The 21104-nt window shown below is 44.4% G+C and overlaps 3 protein-coding genes across 4 annotated transcripts; 2 read left to right on the forward strand and 1 right to left on the reverse strand.

Annotated features, from left to right (window-relative positions):
• The first annotated feature begins 369 nt into the window (after positions 1-369).
• p2ry10 (P2Y receptor family member 10) lies at positions 370-5187 on the forward strand. The gene is made up of 5 exons (XM_071541301.1): positions 370-751; positions 1248-1357; positions 2784-3156; positions 3247-3427; positions 3717-5187. The coding sequence occupies exons 3-5, from the start codon at positions 2972-2974 to the stop codon at positions 4641-4643; spliced, it is 1293 nt and encodes a 430-aa protein (XP_071397402.1). The 5' UTR covers positions 370-751; positions 1248-1357; positions 2784-2971; the 3' UTR covers positions 4644-5187.
• A 1654-nt stretch (positions 5188-6841) lies between these two features.
• On the forward strand, positions 6842-11097 carry gpr174 (G protein-coupled receptor 174). 2 transcript variants are annotated; one of them, XM_071541305.1, is made up of 4 exons: positions 6842-6878; positions 7332-7519; positions 9120-9697; positions 9992-11097. In XM_071541305.1, exons 3-4 carry the CDS (start codon positions 9494-9496, stop codon positions 10874-10876), a joined length of 1089 nt encoding a protein of 362 aa, XP_071397406.1. In that variant the 5' UTR covers positions 6842-6878; positions 7332-7519; positions 9120-9493; the 3' UTR covers positions 10877-11097. The 2 variants fall into 2 exon arrangements, with proteins under 2 accessions (XP_071397406.1, XP_071397405.1); XM_071541304.1 differs by lacking the exon at positions 6842-6878 and adding an exon at positions 6998-7062.
• A 1502-nt stretch (positions 11098-12599) lies between these two features.
• LOC139662608 (integral membrane protein 2A-like) lies at positions 12600-18739 on the reverse strand. Its single transcript, XM_071541306.1, has 6 exons — positions 18367-18739; positions 17783-17920; positions 16805-16990; positions 16351-16461; positions 14632-14776; positions 12600-14213 (listed from the first exon to the last, which is right to left on the reverse strand). The coding sequence occupies exons 1-6, from the start codon at positions 18436-18438 to the stop codon at positions 14119-14121; spliced, it is 747 nt and encodes a 248-aa protein (XP_071397407.1). The 5' UTR covers positions 18439-18739; the 3' UTR covers positions 12600-14118.
• Between the last annotated feature and the right edge of the window lie 2365 nt (positions 18740-21104).

Genomic DNA, 21104 nt, shown 5'->3' on the forward strand with positions numbered 1-21104 from the left:
TATGTTTATTAATCAAGTGTCTGTCCTGGCTCTATACAGAACCGTGATATGATAACTGATATGATATGAAAGAAAACTGTAGCAGCACAGGAAGTTCGGAAGGCTCACAGAAAACCATATAGGCGGGTGACATAGCCTGGGAACTACGTGTAGACGAAGGTGTGTGCTACACTCTTTTTTAGGTGCGACCTCATGTGCATTTGGAGGTGTGAAACCACTGCCATTCTGCTGAACCACGGTTCTGCTTTCAAGTCACGTGCAGAGCTTATTGCCCTTTATGCCCACAATTGCCTCTGTGACTGTATTGCAGTAGTATAGAGAAGCCACTGCTTTCAATCAAATAGCCACAGGACAGAGGAGTTGCAGCCTCGCAAAGTTTAAGAGGACTAAAGCATTGATGGAATTGTCTGGGAGCTACACAGAGACCCACCTTGTCTTATAATATTTAATACTAAGCTGATAAAATACGGTTAGAGAAAGAAGGAAGTGTAATATCTGATAAGGGGAAGCAGTTGGTTGCTGCATATTTCTCACAGCACCAAAATGAGATGTACGCAGAACTCCTGAGAGAGAAATCCTAGTATGCAAATTGAAAGAATACTTGACCAGACTACTTATTAGATAGTTCAGGGACATTAATAACCAGAGGATATAGTGTGTAGGTATGCATTAGAATACAAGTTCAATGATCAGTCTCTGCTGTGTCCTCGGACCCGAGCAACTGCTGTGGCAAGCCTAAGCCATTTCAGAGGTAAGAGGAACTGATATCTGTATGCCTGTCTGCCAGTCTTCTTCTAAATCTATATGTGTTTACCTGCACGTTCTGTCTTGGTGTTTTCCTAACCAAAAACTCCCCCTATGTCTGTACCCTATCGTGCATGCTACTGAGTTTCGCCTGAGTTGCTAGGGACAGAGTGACGTAGCTAATGGTAGAATAACATTGCAGACGTAGGGGCAGAGCTGCTGCAATCAGAACCACTTCCCCTCGTCATCAAGGCACAGAAAGCCCGCTAATACCGAGAACAAGCTGCACCAGAAACTGCCTCATGCACCCACACATACACAAACACATGCATTGCATACACCCTCCACTTGTCACTGCTGCTGTCCTGTTCACATGTAGACACTGGCAGGTTGGCTGTTTCCCCCTTTTTGCAAATGTGCACGAGGGTTTTTTGTTTTGTTTACGGTGCTTGCTAAAGCTTGAAGAGGACTGTGTATGTGTTCGTCCATTCTGCTGTTTACAGAGGCGTGTGAAAGTGACATGCAGCAGGGGCATGTGGTCGCTGGTGGTCACTCCTGGGTCTGACCTTTCCCCTCCACCCATGCCGGTCATCTAGCGAGAGGAAAGCACAAGGTAATACCACAGTTCTTTTGCTCAAACAGAAATACGGACTGTGAGGCTGTTTTGCAATGCTGTGCTGTCGTATCATCTTAAGATCACACTCACAGTTCACATTTTGCTGATAATAAGTGGTTTGTGATTTAATCCTCTTTCACTTGGCACTTGGTGCAATATCCAAATCACTCAGTATGCACATATGATGAGTTTTATTTTACAGGTATGATTAAAGTCATATTAGATGGTCATGGAAAATGTAAACAGGAGTTTAGTTGACATGATTGGCAATTGTTTTTTGATACAGCAGTGGACATTTGACATCATGTATTTCGTATCTAGCTGCCAGGGCAATTTCAAGTTTGAAGGTAGCCATCAGACATTATCACACTGCACACAGACACAAAAACAAAAGCGACTGCGTAACAATATTGTTTTTTCACAAACACTAAGACAATTGCAACTCACAGTACGTTATGATCAAATAAGCCTGTCACAAAACGAAATATGTTAGACTGAATCTTTGACACTCCATATGACTCTCAGCCAAAATAGAAGCGTTTTTTAAACAGTATTTGATCAAAGACGGAGCTTCACCACTCTCTCTCTCTCTCTCTCTCTCTCTCCCCCTTTCTCTCTCTCTTTGACAAGCTTGATCATGTTATTGCATCATTACTTGAAGTAACTGCTTTAAAGTCTTAGCAATTTTAAGATTTAAACAGAAGAAAGTGTGAGACAAACGGTAAAAATGCTATTCAAATGTTTTTCCTGTATGATTATTAAAGCAACGATGCTGACACAATGTAACGTGTCCTGTTCTGTTACTAACCAGAGTTACCACAAAAGTTTCCCCATGTATTACTACCTCAAAATCAAGTCTGAGGAGATAATAGCACAACTGTGCACATTTAATGTAAAGTCATCAGTTGGCTGACTGCACTCGATTGACAGTCCAAAAAGCCAATAGGGGCAAGAGACAAAATTTAGACAGACCAGCAAAATCTGTGGTGTGCGCTCTCTGTTTCCCCTCGGGGCCCAGCAGAGGAAGGGTGTTGGTCTTGTCTTGATGGCAGAAGGAAGGCTGATGGTTCGGTTGATAAGCAGAGTAGCTGCTCCCTCTTTCTCCCAGACATTTCCTTCTGTAATCTTTGGATAGGCAGAGGGAGTCTCTGATTTATAACCAGCCTTTCTACCATCTATTTCATAGCCCAGTTTTATTTGATTTAAAGTGATGGTATGCCTACAGAAATACACTGCACATATGAAACACTCCAAACTTTATTGATTACTTTATAGGCCAGCTTGCTGCATATTTCTTGTTTTGCAAGTAAATTGGTAACAAAGGTAGCAATCAATGTTTTTCTTTTTTCTGCAAATGTACCAAACAATTGTTGGAGTATTAATTCCATTTCTTGTCATTTCTCCTTGTGTTGTTCTGTTGCAGGTGTTGGATCGTACGTGTATGAGTGAAAACGTGAAAGAACTAAATTTCTCACGATTGCAAAACACACCATCACACCTCTGATAATGTAAAAAGAAGGCTGTCAGTATTTCTGTCTTTGACCACGAAAAAGCGTATGTGTATGGTGTGTTTTGTTGAATTATGCCACCAGTGTTTATGTGAGAGAGAGAATGACTGTGAATAATTCTGTCTCGTGGGCGGAGTCTCTGGCGAACTCCTCCTCGTCATGTGACCATAATATGCACAGCTGGGAGGAACGCATGTATCAGCTGTACACCTATTTCTACCTGCTTCTCTTCGTCCCTGGTCTCCTGCTCAATACTATCGCACTCTGGGTCCTCTGTAGGCATATTAGGTACACACACACACACACAAGCATGAGCACACACATAGAGCCTCACTCACATTCTGGACATAGATAACTCTTGTGTATTTCGCTCCACAGCAAGAAGACCAAGGCTGTGATCTTCATGATAAACCTGGCTTTGGCAGACCTGGCCCACGTCCTCTCTCTGCCTCTCAGGATCTACTATTACTTCACACACACCTGGCCCTTTGGTCACGCCGTCTGCATGTTCTGCTTCTACCTCAAATACCTCAACATGTATGCCTCCATAGCCTTCCTGGTAAGCAGCCAATAAGAGGGATAAAATGAGAATAAGAAAACCCAGGAAGATCTGGAAGATGGTCATTAAGAAGAACAAGGAATTTCAAATGATAGCTCGGTCGATTCAGTTCCATTAACAGGAGTCAAATGTCAATCACTTTTCCTTTAAAATCCAATGCATAACTTCTGATAAAAGCCACTGAGGGAATAAGTATATCAATACACATTTACTCCCTGTGTATGTGAGTTGTAACAGTTACCATAAACTTAACCTCACCTCTTTTTCTATCTGATCCCTCTGGTTCTAGGTGTGTATCAGTGTGCAGAGGTGTGTGTTCCTGCTTGACCCATTCTCTGCCCGTCGGTGGAGGCGTCGTTATGACCTGTTGATCAGCATCATAGTGTGGGTGGTGGTTGGCATGGGCTGCTCACCTTTCATTCTGGTGAGGAGCGGCAGCACCACTAGTACCAGTGTCAGTGTCCATGCCAGTACAAACCAAAACATGATCTATTCCCTTGATTCTACCCAAGGTCCCATAGGGTTAGGGTCATCACCCCTGTACACAAGCCCCAGCTCCAGGCCAGTCTCCAGTCCCAACCCTACTAACGTTGGTTGTTTTAAGGACTTGCCCACACGTCAACTGCCTGTCCCTGTGGTGGTCACCATGATGGTTCTAGCTGAGCTGTTTGGTTTCGTGCTTCCCTTCGCTGCCATCAGCTACAGCTCCATCCGCATCGCCCGCTCCCTCAACCAGAGGCAGATCCAGGATCAGCAGAGCTCACAGGCTCCGCTCAGCCCTTCAACCCGCCGCCGCCGCCGCCTTCCCTCAGGCGCCTCCTCAGCAGACAAACCGCCGGACAAGCAGACAAACGGTGACAAGCGGCGCGCCCTGCGGATGGTGCTGAGCTGCTCCGGCCTCTTCTTGCTCTGCTTTGCCCCCTACCACTTCAACTTCCTGCTGTACCTGATGGTGAAGCAGGGTGTAGTGTCCCACTGTGCCACGAGGCTGGCCGTGAATCAGTTCCACCCGCTGTCTCTGTGCCTGGCCAGCCTAAGCTGCTGCCTCAACCCTCTGCTCTACTACTTTCTTACAGCCGAATTCAGATCGCACCTGTCCAGGCGCACCTCCTCCTTCACCTCCTCTCTCATCTCCTCCCCAGTCAGCACCTCTTCTCGGCACACTGCACAGCAAAGACTGATGAGCATGGAGAGCATTTCCTCATACAGGGAGTAGCAGTATTCAGAACCAAATCTGTATTCCTTGGAGGATGACCTAACTAAACTATATAACCCCTCTTCTCATGACAAACGGATATGTCTCTGTGATGTATGTGGTTGAAATGGAAAACAGACTGAATTGACAAGAGCAAAGTTGGACAACAAAATGATTTCCCAGGAGGAGATGACCTCCCTCCATGTGACAGCTGTCTGACTACAAACTGACCCGAGAGCAGTCTGACCTTAATGTGATGATACTCCCTGAGGAAACTGCTTCAGAACAAACACATCTTTGATCCGCACTGGAAATGGTGTGCGTGTGTGCGTTTCATTGCGTGTAAATGCACAGAGTCTGTGTAAATCTCTCTCTGTGCACTGTAAAGTATCATCACAGCTGAACGCATAAGGCTGGTTATGTTTATCTTCTGTGTCCTTGTTTGTCTTCTCAAACCACAGTCTCGTAAAAATGCAACAACTTTGAATAAGCTATGTGCTAATGTTATGTGCTAAGCTAATGTGTGAAATTATGTAAATGTATGTAAATGTAAATAAAAGCAAATACGCGCTTTCTGTCTGTGGCATCGACTTTTGTTTCTGTTCTTCTTCCACGATGTTGCTTTCATGATGGAGAATTTCTTTGTGTGGCAGTAAAATAAATGTAGACAGGTGCCAACAGATTTTCACTGCACTTCCTCTCAGTGCTAAGAGGTGAAAACAGTTGGCAGCAGTTGCAGCCGCTCTCCAAACCGGTAACTGCCAGGCTCTGAGGTTGGCAGTTCAACTGTAAGTCTGCCAACCCCCCTTCCCCTCCTCGCTGCATCTGGTATCTCCCCAGCGCACTCTTAGTACTTATTTTGCTTTTATTTTACTTTTGTTGTACTTGCAATTGGTACACTTGAGAGTAGTATACTTAAACTTATACTTGTACTTTTAGGCTTGTTGAATACTTTATACTTTTGCAAAAAGGTACTGAGAATAGTATACTTAGGCTTATAGTTTTAATAATACCTAAAAAAATACCTAAAATACAGTAACTTAAGTATATTTTAAGTATACCTAAGTCACAACAGGTTCAAATACAGCACCCTAACAGTGCAAATCAATGGGTGTCATGGTGGCTCAGTGGTTATCAGTGATGCCACACAGCCAGAAGATCTTGGTTTTGAGTCCCGCCCCTTTCTGTGTGGAGTTTGCATGTTCTCCCTGCCTTCTGGCATGCTGTGATATTACTTGCAGTTTACCCAGTAGTGTATACACTTTATACATACACTACAGTATTGGTGTAAGTCAACTTCAAGTATACTAAAAGTATACAGATATAAACTTAAATGGACTATTTTAGTCCCATCAAGTACTGGTAGTGTATGTTGACTTAACTTAAACTATACTTATACTAACAAGTATACTTTCATAAACTAAAAAGTGGTCCAACTTAGTCCCAAAGAGTAACAAAAACGCACACTCACAAGAACACTTTTAGTTCCCTAAAGTTGGTATATGTTTTATACTAAAGTATACTTTACAAAGTAAACTTAAACTATACAACTTTTTTGTATACCCACCAAACATCTCTCCATCATACTCCACATCCAACATCACATTACATTGCTGCTATTTAGTTCCTAACATTATCAAGTAATGAAATATGAGAATAAAATTTGGAAAGTACTTTTTTGTTGTTGATGTGCATATATGTGTTTATTTTTAGTATTGACATGGTAATGTTGTCAATCCTGTATACTGTAGACATTGTCAGCTTCCTCTATTCTCTCTTCCCACTTCCTTTTTTTATGATGATAACTTTAAACAACAAAATGAGAGTGAGAACCTGAGTTATCATTGTTCTGGCAAAAAACAAAACAGAACACTGATTAGTCTGAATAACTGGGAAGGGATTCAAAGCATCCTCTTCATCATGGGCAACTTTAGGCTCACACATCATCAGGAATGCAACACCAAAATACATCGCCCACAAGCAGATAGGGATTTAATAGCAGAAGTTACAGTATGATGGTGTCAGTGATTCTCTAGAACCACCCCCCCACCCCCCACCCCGCGCTCACAGGAAGCCCTATCTGTGCTAAAACCTCTGAGTGTTGAGAGACAGAGAGAGAGAGAGCGAGAGAGAGAGAGAGAGAGAGAGAGAGAGAGAGAGAGAGAGAGAGAGAGAGAACAGAGAGAGAGAACAGAGAGACTTACAGTAAGACAGGAAAAAACACAGTAAAAAGAGCCGGCAGATAGACAGAAAAAGGTAAGGTAAAAAGAGTGAGAGAGAAAAGAGAGAAAGAAGGCGGGACACAGAAAGTGAATAGTATTTCATTTTAGGCGGGGGCGGGAGGAGGAGGGGGGGCACATGTGTTGACTGATGCTTTACTCTTCCGTCTTTCGCCTGTGATGCGAATGAGACTCAAGTTATCCAGAGAAACGTTTGAGAGGTAAGCAATTCATCGTCAATACTGTAAGCTTAACTGTTGTTCCTGAAACAATTTGCAATAGTTTGCGAATTTGAGTGGGAGCCTGGGACGAGGGGTGGGATACTTTAACTGTGGAGTCATGCCTCATGGGAGATCTCATGTGTTTCTCCAATGTGTGGAATGTCTGTTATGTAGGGGTGTGTGGTGTGTGTCTCTATGTGTGTGTGTGTGTGTGTTTCTGTGTCTGTGTAACGGGACGGGGGTCATGGCTGTCTTGTGTCTTGGAACAGGCACGTGGAGAGGGACACCGCCACTCACTGCAAACACATTTGGGTGCTGATACGAGAGGCCAGATGCCGTGTCTGGCTGGAGCAGCTCTGACACGCCAGCAACCCACAGAGAGATGAATCACTGCGGGTGAAACACTAGCGTTTCCATTGGAAAAGACCCGAGCATTCATGTTCAACTGAATCTAAAGGTAGGGACATATTTTGAGCAGCAGTTCCTTTCTGAAACAGAGTCTTTTTGTCTGGTTATTACTAAATATTGATCTTCTTCAGTTGTCCTCTTAGCATATACACAAATATCAACAAGACAAGAACATGCTGTGATATTTCAGTCACAAAAAAGGATGGTTTGTGATTAGTCAGCATCACAGATCAGCCAGTTTTGATACTGATATGAGTCGACTGTCACAGACTACAAGGAGGAAAGGCCAACCGAAGAAGTCATTTGAAATCATACGGACAGCATTTAACAGTTCTTGGACAAAGAAAGATATGTAAGAGCGCGACAATAACGAGAGATGTGGGAGACACAGAGGGAAAGAATGAGCGATAAAGTTGAACTGATGGGGAAACAATTCCCACAAGGGTCAAAGGTCACCAAAGCTAGAGGGGGGCTGGAGACACAGGCCTACTGGGAGCCCCTGCCGAGGATTGTGAAACAGGACAAAAGGCAGTCAGAGAGCAGAGGCAGAGGTCAGAGAGCTGTGGATATGGAAGAGTTTACATCTCCTAATCCAGAGCTGCACAGGGCGCCGAGCCAGTGTTCAAACTGTCCAAAGTCCCCTCCATCCTCCTCCAAACCGCCTCTCCTCATTAATGTCCTGCCTGAGAGGCTTGTAATGAGCGCTGAATAGAGGGAAGCATGTGCTGGCAGTTAATGGCACACAGTATGTATAAATAATAATCATCATTACTGTAATTGGCAACTGTGAATGCTTATTGGCTGGTAAGATTCACACCATCCCGACAACATGGCTGAGTATCACACCCATGGCTCGAAGTTCCATTCTAAAATTCTATATATCCTGTATTTTAGGTAAAAATCTTACAATCAATCATACAATATCTATAAAACTCTTCAACAAAGGGCTTGTGCTGTTGGCCATTGCATAACTGTAGGTGGCACTTCTTTCAAACAGTGGATTACTCATTTCGGCACAAAAAGGCGTCACGTGTTCCTGACAATGAATGCAGAAGGCGAAGCTTTCTCGCTCTGGCCTGGCTCACCGCGCTAGTTTCACTCATGCCTTGCTTCAAGCCGTTTCACACTCTGAGCAGCGCCAGTTATTCTCTGCAGGTGGAGATGCTCGGCACTGAACGCTCCGTGGGAGGACTTATCACAAATTACTCTGTGGGTTTGCACATTTGAATGCCACTGCAAAAGCTGTGAACACACACTTAATTAACTGGGTTATACGCCGTGTAAATATATACATAGACCGGAGGCAAAGGTCGTTATTATGGCTGTCTGTGTGTGTGTGAGCATGTGTGTGAATACAATATAAGATGCGTATGATAGTGAAAGAGTTCTCTCTTCCTACCAGGATATCACCTGTATAAGCTATCTAAGCAAATAAGATGCAAAACATGCTGTCCTCTCAGACTGGTTTTGCAAAAATTATGTCCATAAACACCGATGCACTGCTTTTCACTAGATACTGAGACATGAGTAAACGGACCATGTCAGTGTTCCTTTCTTCTTTGTGGCTTTTGGACACAATTTTAGAGCTTTCAAGTTTCTGGAAATGTCTTTGAGGTGACTCACTCACTGTCTTTCCTCTCCTCTACCAGGAGCAGTGATACTGTGACTGAAAGCAGTCTGAACCAGGATAAGACAAAGACCGGACCAGGACTGGCAGCGTTTTAGTACCGGACTGTAGATTTATACAGAACCATAAACAGACTCCACTGGAAGACAGTTCCTCTCTCTCAGGTCTCTGGTGTGGTTTTCTTTGCTGTGAAGCAGTAGAGAACAGGACTAAAGTTAGGCAGGACCATGAACTCCTAGCCATGATGGACTGCATGCACGCTCATACACACCTGTCACCAGACGACTGACTACAAGAAGCCTCCCAGATACGAGCTCTTTACTGGTCAACGAGGCAGCGGACGCTCGACCCTGACGGTTGCCTGTACGGGGGGCGGCGCCCTGCCCTTGGACTAAGATGACCATAGCCAACCACAGCTGTGGTAGCAGTGAAGATCTACGCAGGTACCAGCACCATGTGTATGCAGTGGTGTACAGTGTGATCTTGGCGCCAGGCTTGCTGGGTAATGTGCTGGCACTGTGGGTGTTCCGGGTCTATGTCAAAGAAACCAAGAAAGCTGTGGTGTTCATGATGAACCTGGCTGCAGCTGACCTGATGCAGGTGAAAAACTTTTCATGCTATCCTTTCTACATTACATTTGTATGTTTAATATGGTTTTGTCTCATAAGATTATGGGTTTCTATAACATTCTCGTACTCTTGGCATTCCCCATACATGTCCTCTTCTTTGTGGATTGGCTGCTACGTTATTTATGTCATCTCTCATCTCTGTATTAGGCTGAAAATACAGTTAAAAGCACTCTATATTACAGTATCTAAAGATAAGATGGTGTCAGTCACATTTGCTGTATTCAATTCTGCTTCTACAACTATCCTGACTCTCTGGTCTCCTCAGGTTCTCTCTCTGCCTCTGCGGATCTACTATTACCTGAACAACACCTGGCCCTTTGGCCATCCACTCTGCATGATCTGCTTCTACCTGAAGTATGTCAACATGTACGCCTCCATCTTCTTCCTGGTGTGTGTAAGCGTGCGTCGCTGCGAGCTCATCATGCGACCGCTGAGGTACAACTCATCCAGGAGAAAAGGAGACTTGTGTATATGTGCCGCCGGTTGGCTCCTAGTCTGCCTGTGCTGTCTACCCTTCCCTCTGCTAAGGAACCCCAACTATGAACATAACCTGGACCCCGGGCACACCACCGCTCACCCTCACCTCAGGACAGAGGCTGCTGCCCTCCTCCTCGCCCCCAGCTCCAGCCCAGCGCCTGGCTCTGAGCTGGTATGTTTCTCAGAGCTTCCCATGCGGAGTGTCAGCGTCCCGGCTGCCTGGGCCCTCCTGGTGACCGCGGAGCTGATGGGCTTCGTCCTCCCCTTGGTCCTGGTGTTGGCCTGCACCTGCCTGACTGCCGGGAGCCTTCGGGAGCTGAGAGCTGGTGTGGTGCAAGACCAAGGGGAAAAGCGGAGGGCGTTGAGGATGGTGCTGAGCTGCGCTGTGGTCTTCCTGCTGTGCTTTGCTCCTTACCATATCACTATGCCTCTGGACTTCCTGGCAAAGGCCAACGCCCTGAGCAGCTGCACCCTGAGGGAGCTGGTTCTGCGGTGTCACCCCGTCACGCTCTGCCTAGCCAGCCTGAACTCTGGTCTAGACCCGCTTATTTATTACTTCACAACTGATGAATTTCGGAGACGGCTGAGCAGGCCGGAGATACCGGAGAGCCTGGCTTTCACCAGGCGCCTGTCCTGCATCACTGGAGAGGGTGAAGACTTACAGGAGGACTAGACTAAGACTCTCTGAGCCCTGTTGTCCAAGGACCAACATTTTAATCTCAACCACTAAACCCTCTGAGATTTAAAAACGTCTTAAGAATTAAACTATTAATGCATTCCTAAAAGCAAATGAGAGTCTAGTAGGAATAACTACTAAAGGAAAACTCATTTACATCCAATCTGTGTGAAAATGGGGGGAGGGGGTTGTGTTTCTAACTGTGAATTATACATATAAAAAACCTATTTTTCAGTAAAAGCTGTCTCTTCTTTCTAAATTTGTATGGCCCTGCTATTGGTGAAGAGTGAGCCTTTCCTGTTATGAAGGATGAGCTCTGTCTCACTGCCAGATGCCAGATACTGCAGGAAATATAGTGGAAACTCCCTGTACCTGCCACATTGCTCAATTTGCTTGAGATCATCAAAATTAGATAGCAGCAGTGCTTAACCTCACGATTTTGGACTACCTGCATTCCAGTACCTATTTGCGTGGACCCGGCACCTGGTGGCATGAAACGTTTTTTTTGTTTTTTTTGTCTGCCATGTAATACTCCCAATAGTTGACTCTTCTTTCCTTTCCCCTCCCTTCCAAAAACCTGTCTCTTTTCCATATGAAGACAGGTTATTACCCTATTAGAAAGTAACAACAAGCACATAGTAATCACTTCACACATGAGTGAGCTGCTCTGCAGTGTGTTATGGTAAACTTCAGACAGCGTCATGACTTAAAGTTGAATTTGCTGTCCATATGTCCGCTGTGTGGACTATTTTGGAAAATTAGACAAGGTAAGCATGATTTTTTTTTTGTTTGTAAACGTGTTAGCATATTCTGTAATCTATTAGGTCTCTGCTGGGACAATCGAAATTCATATTTGCATAGATGACTGCGAAACAGATATTTTTTGGAGTGTGGACCTGTAAGTCCCAGAGTTAAATATGCGGGCAATTGTGCATGTTATGTTGTGTTATGCTGAGTGTCCAGAAATAATTGGTAATAACATGAGAATTGGTTGACGTGAAGGGCTGTAAGCCGCATCACTGTGGTAATTTCAAAACCAGCGCGGTCCAGCAGTGTGTCGCATTTAGGCCGACTTCTAGCTGCACCACGACACGTTTTATTGCATATTCGCTGACATTGTCGATATCCTATGAAAGTATTTGTATTGAATATTGATGCGTAACTACTCAAACCAGTATTTCTCTGGTAAATGGTTGAAGCCATTGCAGTTTCCTTTATGCATGATTAGGATGTCTCATAGTAGCCTATGTGGGCATTTTTATGTTGTAATGTGCACAGTGCAGTTATATCTTTAGTCTACTACTTGAAGGGCAGATTTGTAAAATGAGCATTATGTAGCCTATGCAATAATCAAATATTGTTATAGGTCCCCAGTAGTCGGAGCTCTAAGGCCATATAGTCGGTCATTTAGTAATGTTTAGGCTGTTAGGTCTACAGTAAGCTATATGGCTGTACTGAGCACCACCGTGCCTCCAATGCGCTTGTTGTCTTGCTATATTCCGGAACCTTTTCCCTCCAGACCGACTCACGGGAACACCGACCCCTTGGTGTTCCGGGACCTCATCATTTAGAAATTAAGCACTGGATAGCAGTTCCCATGATAAGCCAACGGCTGGTGGAGGACGATACAAGCGTTAGTGCTGGTTTATTGCATTGTGGTTTTCAAAACGCTGCTTGTACAGTACTGCTCTCATCGACACTATAAAACAGACCACAGAAATGTTCTATAGGTAAAGAAATGTAACTTTATTCAACAACAAACATTGAAATTGAAATTCTATTGAAATTCAGTTCAATAGTTGCACACAACGTTGTTTTTTCTAGTCTTCCAGTGTTCTGTTAAAAAGCTAAGACAGAAACACGTTTTTACAAGCACACGTCCGACTTCCTCTCTGATTGTCTTTCTGTGCAGTCATTAAATGGGAAACCATTCAAAGTGACTTGTAGGTTGTTATTCTGCAAACGTAGCTGTTTTCATTATTTCGCAAAATGTTTGAGCTGTTTTGTGAGCTTTCTCTTAAGATCTCTCAAAATCAAGGACAATGAAATCCTATAGAAATCATCAAATTACATCATTTAAGATTGTTGAAAGAATTTTTTTAATGGACAAACATTAATATCCTAGTTAAATATCTAGGATTCTTCAAAATTGCTGAATCCTGAACATAAGCACAGGACGTGTTTTCTTACAACCATCTCAGGAAATAAAATTTGATGATGTCATAGGATTGCGTATTCGCAACTAAGAACTCAAAAATTTGAAAAAAATTAAATAACTTAAAAAATACTTCAGAACTTTTAGAAAAATTACCTAAAAGTCAAGTTTGGTGAAATTTCCCTTTAGCTTCGTTTAGTTCATCAACAACCCTTTACTTTCATTTTCACAAATGAGGTTTCTACACAAACACAAACACTGGTCCTGTAGGGTGCTAGACTTATCACCACCAGGTATGACACCATCAATACATAACATCATCACACAGCAGGACAACAGAGGCCTCTGGGAGCAGCAGGGCAGTCTGGGAAATATCTACAAAGTGTGACTGGGGGTTCTGAGCTGGCGAACCTCTGGTCCCCTCAAAGGAAAATGAGAACTGTTTAGTTTTATTGCAACATACTGTACTGTTCTGTCAGGGGGAGATAAGACTGCTCTATAAACCCCTTTAACATCTGATAACAATGGGAACAGCAGGCTGACACACAGACAGGTCTGATATGAATGACTTCTCAACATCTTCATCAGGATATTCACCAGAATGACTAACAACTCTTTCCTTTGGGAGGTGATTCGATGTTGTAATACAGTAACAAGGATAGCATCAGTCTGTAGGAAGCTATAGCAACAAAAAGAAAACCAACAGAAGAAAGGAAACTTCTCAGTAAATCGTTAGTTAGCAGGTTGGAGCAGGTTACTGGTACAAGACTAGCTAGTGACTAAGTGAGTTCGCATGAGCAAGAGAGTTAATGACCTATGCAGGTTAAAGGCAATACAGCAGAAAGGGGAGTCGGCTATAACGCTGTAACTTAAATTCACTCATCACTGGGGCTAAAGCAGGAGAAGCAAAAACTGGAGTTAGAATTTTATACAAAAATAACTTTCTGCTACCACCGAAAGATAGCTTTCTCTCCCTCTCTCTTTTCCTGCGTCATCTCTCACCCTCCTTCCCTACTCCCTTCAACGCTCGCTCTCCATCTCAGTGGGACCTCTTTCCTGTCCTCCCTCCCCCCGTGCCTTCCCATCAGGCCTTGCAGATCCTGGTCTCCGTCACAAACTTGTTCTCGAAGTGATGGATGGTGAAACACTCCTCTGTAGAGCGCTTCTGGATTCCTCCACCTGACAGACACAAACACACACACACCCACATTAGTCCTTACAGTACATATTTGATACTCTAAAAGTTATAAAATAAATTATGTTCCAAAATTAGATATCTACCATTTTAAAAAAAAGGGGACATCAACAAGTACAAAATGACTGAAACACAAAATTAAAACATACAAAGGTATTTTAAAACTTACAACTTTAGTACTTAGTTAACAAAATGATAGAACTTTTACAAGCTGACTGGATCCTCTTTGTGTTAGAAATACTGAATGATAAACTTCAGGTAATGATTTTTTTTTTCCCAAAATATATATAGCATCTCTCTACTCTGATACACTTAGTATAGTACACACCACCACAGTAAACTTAATCCCTAGACTAGAAAACAGTCAAGCACAATCCATGTGTAATTCCCACCCATCCACACCTGGGAGGTCAGCGCGGCGTTGCATTCTGTAAGTCTCCTTGCCGTCACACAGCCGGCGGATATAGAAGCCCAGGGGCTTGATGTCATCGATACGCTCCGTCACCACCAGGTCCTCCTGCACCAGGTAGCTGCGGTACGAGCCAGACTGAAAAAAATGTATGTATATTACTATTTTGGCCAGTAAAACTATTCTTGGAAGGTACATTTTTTTTTGTTTTACAGCCCTTGGCAGGTGAGTGAAAAAGTTTATTTTCGATACTGCCCACACTGTCACTTGGAAGTTTGTGCCAGACATGCATTCAAAACCTTTCTCTATAGATTCCACTACTGCCTCCATTTTTCATGACAGAAACTAAACTCTGGCTGAGATTACAGAGTTGGATTTGCATGGGATTAGTATTATCAGGGGACCTCTGTTTCACCAAATTACAGTAGGTGATATGTGCTGCAATTTTTACTACAAATTACAGTCATGCCCCAGATAATATTAGTCCTGTGTGAATTGGGCTTATGTGTAAGCCTGAGGTGTTGTGTCAGTGTGGTGCAAGTTTCTCCTCTATCATCCATAGACACATTGCATAAAATAGGCCACGCCCATCGTGGGGGAAACTGCTGCACCGTTCTCCATTCACTTTGTGTGACTGAATGTACATCATTGTCATTATTCCCCAAATTAAACATGCCTAAAAGCTGTTGTGTGGTGGGCTTCACAGCCAACAAACTTAAAAACCACGAATTACAGTTTTTTGGGCTCCCGAGTTTTTTGGGCTCCACAAGGGAGCCATGGAGAAGAAAAATGGGGATCTAGGCCGTAAGGAGAGAGGCGCTGACAGTGGTACATGGTAGAAGAGGGGGAAACTTTGGGACCCTGAGACTAAGTACACTTATAATGTGGCCAGCATTTTGTCCCTGGTCAGTAACTTACCAGTAATTATGTAGTTATATTCTTGTAAGATAACCTGAATGTTAAAATGTGTTTAAAAGCTGCATGCTGCCCTAACATTACGCTGCTACTAAGCTAACATTACTGAGCCAATTCCTCTCTATAAGACAGATGAGTTGTATCCCTGTGTGGGTCTCAGGATAGTTTGCTCTGTATTGACTGTCCAGGGTGCAAAAGTAATGAGAAATCTCACTGACTTGTTAGCTAACATAAGATAGTTAACAACAATCCACTTTAACAACCAATGTCATGTCAGCATCGCTCAAACTTATAGTCTGAAAAGCATAGCTGTATTTCCAATTTTTAAATATGAAGTGAAATGATTCAAAGTCAACTTATTATCTTACCTGGTGATTAAATTAAGTAGTGGTAAATGTCAAAGTATTTCACTTCAGGCCACTGTGTGGAATCATTTATCCAGCTTTATTGAAAAAGGACATTGATGGAGGCCAATTAAGTTCATTTTTTCAGTGTACCTTCTCCTCTCTGTTGGAGGCAGCGTGCTGAAATAATTCTTTGACATACTTGTCTACTCGAAAACAGGAAAAACCTTGTCAGGCTATCCATATCTGTTAAGATTTCCTAGCGATATTGTTTTCCCCCACGGTGGGCGTGGCTTTCGAAGTATGACGCTCTGCAGTGTGTCTATGCCAGGTTTCTTATATTGGTGCTCACTCTAGTTTAACATCACATGGGGGAGTTGCATCATCAGATCATATGCACTGGTGATGGTTTAAAGGTTAGCACCCTGAGGACACAAGCTGACCACTCCTCACCATTAGCTGCATGAAGAGGTCCATGAGGTCCTGAGGGGGGAGCACCACCGAGGTGTTCAGAGGGATCACAAAGCAGGTCCTCAAGGTCAGGTCCAGATATGCTGTCAGCTTCTACTCAGACACACACACAGACACACACACACACACACACACACACACACACACACACACACAGACACACACACACACACACACAAGTGTTAGGCAATCAGGAAAGAGCATGTCTGAACTGCATGAATTGCCTAATTATCTGTTGTATGCACGCGAGTGCACCGTTGTTTTTGTCTAAATGTGTGTATGTGTCCAAGTGTGTGATAGAGAGAAGCACACAAAAGAGAGAAAGACACACACACACACACACACACACACACACACACACAAACATACAGGAGCACACACACACACACACACACAGTATGTGCTGTACTGGAGCGTGACTGCCCTCTGTGCTCACCCTGTGGAAGTCGTGCAGGATGTAGGCGGGGTCCCCGGGTCTGAAGCGGGGAGGGGGGACGCTGATGACGGCCATGTTGTCGGAGATCTCCACCTCCTCCTCCACCCGCGGCAGGTAGTACGGCTGGTTCTCTCCCCCGACCCCGGCGGACACGTCGCTGAACTGCATCGCACCATGGTACAGCCTCTGCAGGAAACATAATAAATTACTGTGATGCACACAATGAAAAACACAGGCAGGAAAATATCTCCTGGTGCCCACATAGTCCTCTTACACCTTTACATATAATCAATTTATGATGCTGAACAGATTCCAGGAGTTATTCTTCTCAATGTCTCAATGCAATGCAATGCTGCATTGCATTCTGGTCTACTGAGGCTACTGTCTGTGGAGAAAATGGAATCTCTTCTTCTTCTACAATGGATTTCTCCCTGTGTGATGGTTGAATATCAGTGCAAAATAGTAAATGCAAAATAGAAGCTCTTGCCCTTTGATTCTGAGGGACTGACTGCAAAACCTGACATTTACTGTTGATGTTTTAGATAGCTGAAAATGTTCTCCTACTAAACACCATTGCAGCTGTGCTGTAAATATTGTTGTCTACGTTTGGCCAGTTATCCATGTGAATAAGAAACACATACCACCAAACAAGAAAACGGACCCAGAAATGCAAGGTACATGTCAATAGCTGGAGTGTTAAAGTATTTTTCCACATGCTCCTCCACTGGCCTTGGACCAGACCTGCCAGTGGTTTCTCTGCGGTCTCCCTGACTACGTTCCCACTGTCTGAATAAAGAACTAAAATACCAAAGAGGAGTGGACCACCAGCTGTTAGAAAGTAACAAAATAGCCTATCATCTTACCCACCCATGTACCATAGGCCTATACACAGATTTACATGCCTGAGTGCATAAGTGCGTGCACGCGCACACACACACACACACACACACACACACACACAAACACCCCTACCCTTACCTTTGGGGTGAAGTAACGGTAGAGACAGGCTCCTCCAACAATGAGCCCACTGAGGATGAAGGCGATGCCCAGTAGAGTCAGCAGACAGCGACCTGTAGAGCCTTCACTGCCCTCTGGAGCAGAGGCCAACTCAGGGTCCTACACACACACACACACACACACACACACACACACACACACAGAGTGAGAGAGAAAAAGAGAAAGCGAGAATGCTACAGTTATAAATAACCAAGTAAGCCACAATGCATCGCTCCTCATTTGATTCCGCACTCATCTAATTGTACTGAAACTGCATGACAGCTGTTCGGAAGATGGGCGGTCCCAATGTCTGTCGCATCAGGTGCAATCTGTCACTCCCTGTACTAGATTGCGAAAATCCATCCATCCGACCCAATAAAATAACGGCGGTGTACTTGCAATAAGCAAACGAGGGTATGGCGGCCCGCTGATAATGATAATGCATGTGGATGAAGGCCACGGTCACTGTCGCTGGATCGCGGCCGGGGGAAGGCCTGCTAGACTGCGGACACTGGGCAGCATGCACGGCCGCTCAGGCAGCGCACAAAGCCGGCCAGGCTCCTTACCTTCTCCGAGGCTGGCACTTCTTTGCCCAGCGCCTTTTGCGCAAGAGCCGAGTTGAATGCAATCTTCACCATGTTGTTGGCGTAAACGACAGAGCGGGTTTCTTATGTAAAAAAAAAATAAAGCAGTCAGGAGATAATCTCGGTGGTGGACTGGCTGACTGCAGGCTCCGGTTATTCTCGGTCGCTCCGCGCTGTGACGCACTTTGCAACCTCGGCTTTATCTAGCGCTTCCGGGGACTTGGGGGATTAACGTGACATCCAAAGTGGAAGACCGAGAACCAACTATGACCTCAATTTATCCAAGAACAAAAACAACAAACGTCTCCTGTCTTAAATTTTGGCATAAGATGACTGTTATTGCTGGTTTGTCAGTGACCGCTAAACCACTGATTATAGCGTCAGATCTCGATGGGGGATTTGTGCAGCTTTGGAGCCATCTAGTGGCGGCAGGTAGTAACTACTCCGTTTGTCACCACTAATGAAAAAGCTTTCCTGTATAGGAAAATCAATGCCCATTCATTACAGATTGAACTTAATACCACAAGACTTCAACTGTTTACACTTTCAGTTAAAATTGAACCGAACCCCTGTGTTCTGTACAGCACATACAAAAAATACTCATTGCCACCAATTTTGCAATGAGTGCACTATAATGAATTAAAAATAATATTTGGAGTGTATAATGTCATCTATTCATCTCCGTGAATATTCCTCTCTGTAAACGAACTATGTAAACATATTCCCTCCTACAGGCTGGGTCCTACCTGCCAGTGTGTCTGCCCACTCACTGACACACAGTACACAGCCTTCACCGCGCTGCGTGGAAACACAGCTGAGTGCCAAGGCTACAGTATGTCTGACACATATCCTCCATCCTCTCTCTCTCTCTCTCTCTCTCTCTCTCTCTCTCCCCTCCCTCTCTGGCCTGTGGTGGTCCTCTGCTTCCTCTGCTTTCACTCTCCTGAGTCAGTTAAGGTTGTACATATAAGTAAATAAACACTTACTGGTGCACCGGTGCTCTAATTCCACACAACTGGTGGCATCTCTCCAGCCCTCTCCACTGCAACTATACCATATGCAGCCCTCCTCTCTTTCTCAGTCTGACAAACACACGCACACACACACACACACACACACACAGATACACACACGCACTCTCCTCGGCTATGATATTTCCTCTGTTAAACAGACAGATTGGACCGGTAATCACCACTGAAAGGTACATAAACAGAGCAGCTGATTTCTGTACCTAACTCCCCCTCCATCTGCCCCCACACACACACTCTCCCAGAAAGTCATAAGTGGTCCTGAAGGCTTGTTTATGGGCTCGTCTTACGCTGTGTTTGATCTGTGAGCTTGCCCACACATGCGTGCGTTGACACACACACACACACACACACACACATACACACACACACACACACACACACACAAAGAGAAAGAAAGAGAGAAAGAGTTAGCATTAGAAGTAATAGCTGAGATGATAAACAAAAGACTTAGATTTAATCCTAAGGGCTTCTCAGCATCACACACAGCAGAGGAAGAGGGAACGAAAGCGAGGGAAGGCAACTTCTCATTGTAGAGGCAAACAAGGGATGATTAGGGGGGGAAAGGTTGCAGGTAGGGGTGAAATGGAGTGATTCTGGATAAAGTGATGACTGGGATGTGCTCAGGGGAAAAAACATGAACGATAGAGAGAGGGAGGTAGAGGGAGAGGGAGAGGGAGAGGGAGAGGGAGAGCAATCTGCGGTGTCTGATGCTTGAGTGAGTTTTCCGAGGAGCTGATTAACGACAGATTAAACTCGACGTCCACCCAGTTTACGTCTCAAACTTACTAACATGCCTGCTAGGTAGAATTTCTCTAACTCTCAGGCTGAAGAGAACAAAAAATACAAATGGACTTGCATGTTTTTGTGCACACGTACACACACACACACGCCGAGGCAGTGGGCGGGTGGATGGCAGGCATATGATGGAGTTGGAAAGCCAATGTTTCCCTGTGGTCTGCAGCAAACTTCCAGTATAAGCAATAAAAATACACTTGCACACATTTATGCACACATACACACACACACACACACACACACACACACATACACAAAAACACACTCCCTGCCTGCTCTGTCAGCAAACTGTTAGTGTCCGCAGGGGCATAGCTGGCTTCGTAAGTGTGAGAAAAAGAAGCTCTCATCTATGACATCACCCTCTCGCAAGCCCACAAATGTGTTCACACATACAGTACGTACACACACACACACACACACACACACACACACACACACACATACACACACCTCATAGATTTGTCATCAATTTCAATGGCAGACATGTGAAGCCGCAAGTGACAAATGACTTTGTCCCTTTCTCTCCTCTCAAAACACACACACACACACACACACACACACACACACACACAGCCCAAAACTGCTTTGGTAAAAGCCACAGAGTTGCGTTGAACCAAAAAGTTAGACACTGCTCAGTGCCTCATAACGTCACTGACATCTTTTCATGTGGACCCACCATAATCACCATGTGCCTCAAGTGGGAGAACATTCGGTGGTCAGAGAGACAGAGAGAGAGAGAGAGAGAGAGAGAGAGAGAGAGAGAGAGAGAAAGAAAAAGAAGAAGAAGAAGAGAAAGAGGCGGGGGGGAGAGAGAAAGAGAAGCCTTACTATAGATCCCATGGGTAGACATATGGCAGAGGGCAGAGATGCTGCTTCAAAGCCATTTCAGATCCC

Source organism: Centroberyx affinis, unplaced genomic scaffold (genome assembly GCF_046629955.1).
Source record: "Centroberyx affinis isolate AG114_WGS23_722 - 3 ecotype Tasmania unplaced genomic scaffold, CSIRO-AGI_Caff_v1 ptg003850l_1, whole genome shotgun sequence".
NCBI lineage: Eukaryota > Metazoa > Chordata > Actinopteri > Beryciformes > Berycidae > Centroberyx > Centroberyx affinis.

Excerpts from the sequence above, each read along its gene's own strand:
- p2ry10 (XM_071541301.1), top strand. The coding sequence starts at position 2,972 with ATGACTGTGAATAATTCTGTCTCGTGGGCGGAGTCTCTGGCGAACTCC. Across the intron at positions 3,157-3,246 it reads GTCCTCTGTAGGCATATTAG|CAAGAAGACCAAGGCTGTGA; the intron begins GTACACACACAC and ends TTCGCTCCACAG. Across the intron at positions 3,428-3,716 it reads ATGCCTCCATAGCCTTCCTG|GTGTGTATCAGTGTGCAGAG; the intron begins GTAAGCAGCCAA and ends CTCTGGTTCTAG.
- gpr174 (XM_071541305.1), top strand. The coding sequence starts at position 9,494 with ATGACCATAGCCAACCACAGCTGTGGTAGCAGTGAAGATCTACGCAGG. Across the intron at positions 9,698-9,991 it reads CTGCAGCTGACCTGATGCAG|GTTCTCTCTCTGCCTCTGCG; the intron begins GTGAAAAACTTT and ends TGGTCTCCTCAG.
- LOC139662608 (XM_071541306.1), bottom strand. The coding sequence starts at position 18,438 with ATGGTGAAGATTGCATTCAACTCGGCTCTTGCGCAAAAGGCGCTGGGC. Across the intron at positions 16,991-17,782 it reads ACCGTTACTTCACCCCAAAG|AGGCTGTACCATGGTGCGAT; the intron begins GTAAGGGTAGGG and ends TGTTTCCTGCAG. Across the intron at positions 14,777-16,350 it reads ACCTCTTCATGCAGCTAATG|TCTGGCTCGTACCGCAGCTA; the intron begins GTGAGGAGTGGT and ends CATTTTTTTCAG.